We start from the raw sequence: 8,542 nt of genomic DNA, 5'->3' as shown, positions 1-8,542 counted from the left end.
TGAAGACGCTGTGTGTTTCGTTGTGAAAGCGAAACTACTTTGTTTGGTCTTCCAAAAGAGGACGATATCGCTTTGTCATGCCTGGAGCTGATCCGTGCTGGTCGCTGAGGAAATACTTCAACTTCGTGCTGTCGATCGCCGGATCGGCTTTCACCGGGGATGAAGTGGAGTGCAGCCCGGGGTCGTCACATGTGGTTGCCGCAGGCATCACAATATGGTAAGAGACGTAACATTTCCATCACACGCTTGAGGAATTCGGCCAATCACAACGCACTGGATAGCTATCAGATCAGAGCACACCTCGCTTTTTCAGACCGATGAGCTTTGTAAAAATCGGCGCGTTTCAGAAAGGTGGGGCATAGAGGAGAAACAATAATGTACAGTATGTGGAAAATAATGTTTTTTTAACCTTAAACCGCATAAACACATTTCATTGCACCAAATACACAAAATAATGTTCTTTTTAGCAGCATCATATGACCCCTTTAAAGCGAAACTGAAAGCAAACGCTGTTGTTCTCACGCAGCCTTCCTCTCTCATTCGGCATGAATCCAAATATTTCCATATTCGCGATGTATTTGAATGCTAATCTATTTTTATTTTGTAAACCATGCTTTGTACTTAACACAACTTTTTTTTAATTCATCAGTGTATCTAGTGTGTCTATATGTTTGGTTGACTGTACTTTATTCTGATAATGAACAGGCTGCAACGTTTGCAATGCTGTATGTGTGTGCATGAGGCGCCGGTGCGATCGAACAGCGGAAACATACTCCGTAATTTTTGGTCATACAGATCATTCGAAACTGCAATGTGTTTACATTTTATTTTAGGATGCACTTTCTGTCATCTCGGTTTTCTTTCGCTGTTGTGTGCACTACAACAGATTGGTGACAGGGGGTCACACATTGCACAACTTTTCAATAGGAAGAATCGGCAACAATTTTGTGTAGTCTACAAACTAAATTTTCACAACCAAACATATGCAATAAGTGATGCAGGAAATAATGTAAGATCATGTGTGGGACAGGAGTTCTTGCACGAGAATGGATTTCTTCCTGTTAGAAATTGAAGCCCGCCAGAAGTTTGCAATACAAGTTGTCTGTATTGCAGACAAGAGGAATAGGAACGAGGGATGGTTGCTTGCAGAAGCCATGCATGCTAATGTTTTGTTGCAGATCTATGACTCCACCCCCTTACCATGTACATTGCTCTCTCATTGGCTGTAGGTCGTCTCGCCGGTGTCCTTTTCAGTTAAAACACATTTCAAACTGGGGCTAATTAGCATCAAACAAACAATATAATTCATATTCTCAAGGATTAAAGATTAAACGGAAAAAAATTTAAATGATTGCACAACCATCAATTAGGTGGCGATATGCACTAAGCATGTAAACGACCATTCAACATAAGAAGAAGAAAGAAACAGCATGGCGCGCTTTTTCTTAGCGTCCGTTTCCATAGTGACTCGTCGATTCATCGCTCTGTTGAGAATGTCTTGAGTCTTAACCAGGAACATACTCTGAGTTGAATGAACTTACTTTCTGAAAAATGAAAGTCATATACACCTAGGATGCCTCGCGGCTAATTTTCATTTTTTGGGTGAACTAACTTAACATTTAAGATTTAATATCAATTTTGCACCCGCAATTAATGTTGAAAAAATATTAAAATTTCAACAAACCACCATTATTGTGATCAGTGTGTGCTTATCTGAAGTCGTTCAAAATGTTAAAGTCGATCTTTCATTACTGTTGTAAATGTTCTGTTTCACAAATGTAAAGATACTGTAGCAAAATATACAGAAATATTTAGACATCTACACTTATCATACAAACCTCAACAATGGTGACAATCATGAAACTAATTCAGATAAACAGATCAACTGCAACTGCAATGCCGGGAATCATGAATGAGTTTTGTACTGTTGATAGCCAGCATGCATTTCAGCATAAAATTGTCTTTTGTTGATTGTCACCATTGTTGAGTTTCACACACTGATTCTTGATGTCTAATTGATTCAGCAGTTTAATGATTTTTTTTATTTTTATAGAATTTTCTGTTAATTCACAGAAGTATGAAAGCCGTACCACTGTTTTAATCTCGCACTGTAGTATCACAAATGTTTCACACATAAAAAAAAACATAACACACTTGTGAGCAGTTATTTAAATAACCTCAAAATGATTATGGTCACCAAAACCTGATCCCAAAGGATCTTAGTTTTCATTGCCTCAACAAATGTATTTTAGTACATTGCTGCAAGTGACAATGAAAATCCAACATTAAAGTGCAACGAGTCAAGAGCCCAACTAAAGTAAACGCAATTAACATTGACAAATCAACAATTTTTAACATTGATTCAATGGTTGCTTGCTATCAGGGATAGTACGTCCTTCTTCTTTTGTTTAATGGCGATTTACATAGCCTACTTAGTGCACATCGCCACCTATTTGGTGGTTGTGCAATCATTTTTTAATCTTTGTGTTTAATATTTCATCTTTAATTACTGATAATAAGAATTATATTGTTTGTTTGATGCTAATTATATAATAAGACATATCAAATATATATTTCATCCTAGGACAACATTATAGCATATGCTACAAAAGGAAAATTTTTTCCATTGTAATGTAGATCCATGATGTGTGAGATGACAATAAAACAATAAATATATTATAATTAAATATTTAAACATTACCTTTTTATAATCATGCTTTATAATTAATATATATCAATACAACTAGATAGAATACCCTACTTTCTGGAATACCCCCCAGGACTCTGAGTCGCTGACAGGTCCAGATATTTAGCATGCTAAATATCTCACAGGCATCAGCGACGCATCAGCGCTTTTCTCAGATCGCATCTTTGATAATACGCACTACACGATTGTAACACATGTGAACAAATATCAATTTGCCTCTGATTTCGGGCATTTGTCAGCGATTTCAACAAAACTGTTGCCGATTGAAAATTGGGGCTAAAATTGTGGAGTGTGTGCCCGGCGTAAGGCTGTGGCTGGAAGTCAGTTGTAGTTGCTGTGTTTCTCTTTTTTCTGTTCCTGTTGTTTCTCTTTCCTTCTGTTTGTTAACAACAGGTTCATCACTAATGCTGAACAATTTCTTAATTAATCACTTATTTATATCATTAACACTACTTCAGTGTTACTTTTAACATTCAGTAGTGTTCATTTTTTGATGAACCCATGTGGGGACGCCATGGAAACTGAGGACAAAACTCCCAGCCAGTAAACCCATGTGGGGGCCAGATGTCTGTCTATGTACACAAGTTTTATTGAGAATTACAGAGGTTTAGATGTTGATGTTTTATTGAAAGTTATATTTGTCATCATTATGGAGAAGTGTTTGTGGTTTGCTGGAGAGTGGTTGTTTTAGTTGGGCAGTTGGCCCTTAAAATTTTGACATTACTTTTTCTTTGACTGCTTTAACTGTGTTCGTTATGGCAAGACAAGCAAAAGAAACTGTGATAATGAAGACAATCTTCATGCAATAGTCTGATTTTAAAGCCTAATACCTAAGGATATAAATGATGTGTTAATAATTTAACATTAATAACCCTTGACATTCGACAGTGCTGAAGAATATTAAAATACATTTTAAGAAAAATGCTTTGTGCTCCAGCATCATATAAACACACACAGACAAAGATCTGTGTATGAATCTCAACAACGGTGACATGATTTATGCTGCAGAGCATTCTGGGTGCAGCATGCAAAAGTCATTTATGGCTCCCAGCATGATATTTCAATAAAACATCAATATCTGAACCTCTGTAATTCTTAATTAGAACTTTTGTAGACATCTGACAAAAATAAAGTTAATCTGGATAGTAATGCATGAAGCTGGTAATGCTGTTTGTGGAATTGTTTAATCGTCCTCTGCTGAGATCTTGAGAGATTTAATGTCTTTTATTTGCAGTTGTTTTGCAGGCTGTGGCTGGAAGTCAATAGTGGTTGTGTTTCTCATCTATTTTTTTCTTGCGCAGGCATTCGTCACCAATGCTCAATCAATACTCGATTAATCACTTAATTATCTAATGAACTGCAATGCTGCTTCAGTCTTATTTTTAGCACTTCGTTGTATGCATACTGAGCAGTTTTCATTTCATTAATTAATCTGGGCTGACCTATGTGGGGCCCTCATGGAAACTGAGGACAAAACTGGTTGGGTCCCAGTTAGATAGCCCAGGTGCCACCCATCTGGGCCCCACATGAGTTTGCTGGCTGGGTTGCAGAGTTTTTTTCTCGACAGGTAAGCTAAACTTAAGTCTTTGCCACATCCCCAGATAAAATAGTAAGATATTGTAAAGATAAGAATACTTGCAAGGGTGTGTTGAGTGTAAGGGGCATTTTCAAAGGTTGTTTAAAAATATAAACATTTAAACAGTGGCTGTAATAAAAAATACAGGTTTATTTAACCATGCATTAAATAATGAAGACAGAAGGTTAAAATATATAAGTAAAATTATAACGAACATGTAATTCACTACAAATAATGTTTAGTTAATTTTTGTTCACGCATTATATGAAAACAGCACAGACTAAGACATCTGAATTTAGCAAAATGAAGATTGATTAAAAAATGATACATCAATATTGTCGACCCAGCCCTTTGGCCAATGATTTGGTTGTGGTTTTTACCATTTTATTTATACATTTAAAATTGTCTTACACTACATACCTTGTGCACTGTACCTGATATATCAGCTGATCCTTCATATCCCATTCATATCCCACAGAAATATTAGACTTAACCATATTTATACTGAGGAGCTCCCACTCTCCCTGGGCCTGAAAGGTCTGCTTCGACTCGTGTGTTACCCACTCTGAATCTGCGAATGTTAGAACTTTAAGCTCCTCAACTGTGGGAACAGACACAATAATTATATTAATTTATATTAACTCAAACAGTTTATTAGAAGTAACCATGTTTGTTTGTCAACCCTGATTCATGGATTTCTGATGTACTTGAATATGCTGAAGATTGAAGCGTCAGATTGCAGCTGTGGATGTCGAATGGAAACTTGTGCAGGTCCATCTTACAGGCTGTAGTCAGAACTAAAATGTCCGACAAGACTGTAAAGGCATAACTGTAGAACTGCACATATGGAGACTCCTTTGTTCCAAAATCTGTCTTGATGCTAAATGGACAAAACAAAACATTGATGATTGGAGACAACAGGTACACAAAACGAATCAAAGTAACCTGTACAGACTACTGAAATACAAAAAGTTCTGTCATGAAACTCTAAGCTGATAGGTCCTTAACTCAATCTACTAGTAATCACATTGTTATCTACATGGTGCTTGATTTCTGTTGCATTAACATCCAATGAGCCTGCTGCTCAACATTCAAATACTTGACCAGTGTTTGCTGTAGCAGTTTGCAGCACGCTTTCAGAAAGCTTCTGATATCAACATCTAAGATAAGTGAACCCTCTTTTACTCCATATCAATGCACATATTACATGGATTGCCTTATTGATTCCTAAATGAGAAATCATAAACAAGTTTTAAACTAAGCTTTTAAGTTTTAAACTTACATTTGATGCAGGAATGAATGACTAAAGAATGAATGTGGCTTTAAAATCCATCAGGGCAAAATGAAATGCATGGTGCAGATAAGCACAGTGCAACATTACTTCTGGTGAGACGCAAGAGGAGCCCAGCCTGGAGACACCCCACAGTGCCCAGAAACTCCAAGCGCAAAACTCTTTGGCTCCAGGTAAAGTAGTTCAGAATCATCTGATCAAGTGGCCTGCGGCAAACCAGTATAGAGCATGGCACCAGTTCAACTAAGATGTGGCAAGAATCATTAACACCACAGCAAAGGGAGATGTAGATAAATGGCTTGAGATGGTGACCACCATCATTGTCAATTTTGCAACAGAGAGGTTTGGCATTGAAGAGTGCAAGAATAGCAGACCAAAATACACCATGAACCGAAGGGCAGACAAGATCCACCAGCTGCGGCAAGAGCTTCGCACTTTGGGCAAGACAGTTCAAGGTACAAACTTAGGAGGAGAAACCACCACTAGTCAAGCTCCGGTATAGCTTTAGGAAGAAGCTTGTGACCCTGTGCAGAACAGAGTGGGACAGAAGGTGGAGAGAGAGCAAGGAAGCAAGCCGCGTTTATGGCCAGTCCCTTCAGGTTCACAAAACAGCTTTTGGAGTAGAAGCAAAGTGGACATCTGACTTGTTCCAAGGAGGAAGTAGATTGTTACCTGCACAACACCCTGAGTTAGCCTAAAAGGGAGCAAGAGCTAAGCCCCTCAGAGCCCTGTTGGATGTACCAACTCCCATGGTGGATTTCACTGTGGATACTCCAGGGCCTGGAAAAAGTCCTATACTAGGCAAGGATAAGTTTTAAGCCTGCCAAGTCAAGATCCATGGTGCTGAAAAAGGGGAAAGTAATAGACAAATTCCGCTTCAAGTTTGGTGGGATTCAGGGTCGGAAATTAACGGGGGCGCATGGCAAAAATGCCACCAAAATGAATAAAAATACCCCATAAATTCAAGATAAAGGGGCAAAAATTGCATTGTAAACAACAAAAAGGGGCAGCTTAAACAACACAGTGTAGATACAATGTAAATAAAAGATTCATTTCGTAACTTCAGTGATTATGTAAATAAAAGATTCGGCGGCAGCAGCTACGCTAATTATGTCTCTATTTGTTTCTCTGTTTTTGCCACGGGATTGACATCCCTTGGTAACTAGGATTTACACAAGCTTCAGTCTGGATCCAGAACACCTGAGAAGAGATGATGCCAAACCCTCAGAGGACCTCAGATGATGCCAACCCTGAAACAACATACAGAACTACCAAATTTTGCTAGTTTGAATGCATCATATAATAATTTCTGTTAATAGTGTTCATCATCTGTTTGATTACGTCTTTAATTGATTTTCCGTACATTTCTGCCATATGTACATTAACTGACAGTCACCACAGATAAGCTACCACTAAATATTGTAGAAACTTAATTTGCTGTAAAGTTGCTTTGCAACTATTTGTATCGTGAAAAGCGCTATACAAATAAACTTGAATTGAATTGAATTGAATTGAATTATAACGGGAGTTTTTGCATAACTTGCGCTAGACTGTTTGTCTACATGTTTGTCTGTGAAACCAGAGCCAGAATATATGACAAGCCATTACCCAAAAAAGCAAAAAATTGCAAAAATTGCCCCTTAATGGAAAAGTTAATTTCTGACCCTGGTGGGATTGTAATCTACTCCAAGATGGCGCCGCGTATGGCCACCTCGGTGTGGGGCTCTCCAGTTGTTTTAATGTTTTTGTTAGTTTTTCCTGTCTGTTGTTTTTCAAACACAAGTTTTACCAGGGATGAACTGCTGAACATTCGGCAGTACACATCACACAATCTTCTACCGGTTGTTGATTACTTGGACATTTTGCTGAACATTGTAGTCGGCGGAGCAGCAGCGCTGTTCAAACGTTTTAAGATGTGCAAGCGTGTTTACATTCCTCCGCAAGAGTGTGTGAATGCAGCGTTACAACGGCTGGCTGATGAGATCGCAGACACAGAACAACAACACCCAGACTCTATTATAATCATTCTTGGTGACTTTAATAAAGCAAGTCTCTCCAGTGAACTGCCAAAATACATACAGCATGTTACATGTCCTACAAGAGACTATAATATACTGGACCACTGTTACACCACAATAGAAGATGCATATCATCAGAGGTGGAAAGAGTACGAAAATATTCTACTCAAGTAAAAGTACCATTACATTAATGAAATGTTACTTAAGTACAAGCAAAAGTACCAGTCTAAAAATCTACTCAAGTAAAAGTAAAAATAGCTAATTTAAAATTTAATTCTTAAAGTAAGAATTACTTGGTTACATTTTAATAGTGGGAGGGAGGCAAAAATGGGATAGACCAAGGGTGTCAAACTCAGTTTCTGGAGGGCCACAGCCCTGCACAGTTTAGATATAACCCTAATTAAACACATCTGATCCAGCTAATCTAATCATTTAGGCTTATTTGAAAACTACATGGTATGTGTGTTGGAGCAGGGTTGGAACTAAACTCTGCAGGGCTTCTGCCCTCCAGGAACTGAGCTTGAAACTTGATGCTCAGTGACGCAAAACTGTGCTATGGTGGCTGTGTTTGGAATTATTTTTGTTGTAGAAATAGAGCAAAAACCGGCAATGTGGTGTCTAAAACGCAAGTCTCTTAATTAACTGTTGTAAATCTATATGTAATCATGCTGATTTTTGGAGGAAAAAACGGCATTCTTCGTGTGATATTGACTTACTATATGAAATGATATAAATATATACATTTTCTGCCCCTATATCTTCAATTTTGTGATCATTCTAAATGCATTTTAACAGACTGAATCACGCAATGAAAGAACGCAGTCTAAATGCGCGTGTGCACTAGTCTAATCTACTAGACTTCACAGCACTCTGTAGGAGTGTTTTGTTTGGTTTTTGGCAAAATACTGATAATGTCAAATCGCACATCGTTAAAACAACAATTACGAAAT

The 8,542-nt window shown here is 37.9% G+C and overlaps 1 protein-coding gene across 1 annotated transcript in view; it reads right to left on the bottom strand.

Moving 5' to 3' along the window:
- The window catches only part of LOC107726808 (5-hydroxytryptamine receptor 3A-like), a 42,637-nt gene that overhangs the window by 18,261 nt on the left and 15,834 nt on the right, over positions 1–8,542 (bottom strand). The window contains exons 5-6 of the mRNA XM_016536504.1: positions 4,991–5,163; positions 4,718–4,884 (exon numbers count right to left, since the gene is read on the bottom strand). Coding sequence (XP_016391990.1) covers positions 4,718–4,884; positions 4,991–5,163 — 340 coding nt within the window. The remainder of the gene's footprint in view (positions 1–4,717; positions 4,885–4,990; positions 5,164–8,542) is intronic.

The sequence above is a fragment of the Sinocyclocheilus rhinocerous genome, unplaced genomic scaffold (assembly GCF_001515625.1).
Source record: "Sinocyclocheilus rhinocerous isolate Xijiao unplaced genomic scaffold, SAMN03320098_v1.1 scaffold1447, whole genome shotgun sequence".
Classification (NCBI taxonomy): Eukaryota; Metazoa; Chordata; class Actinopteri; order Cypriniformes; family Cyprinidae; genus Sinocyclocheilus; species Sinocyclocheilus rhinocerous.
This window is presented reverse-complemented; position numbering and strand designations above follow the sequence as displayed.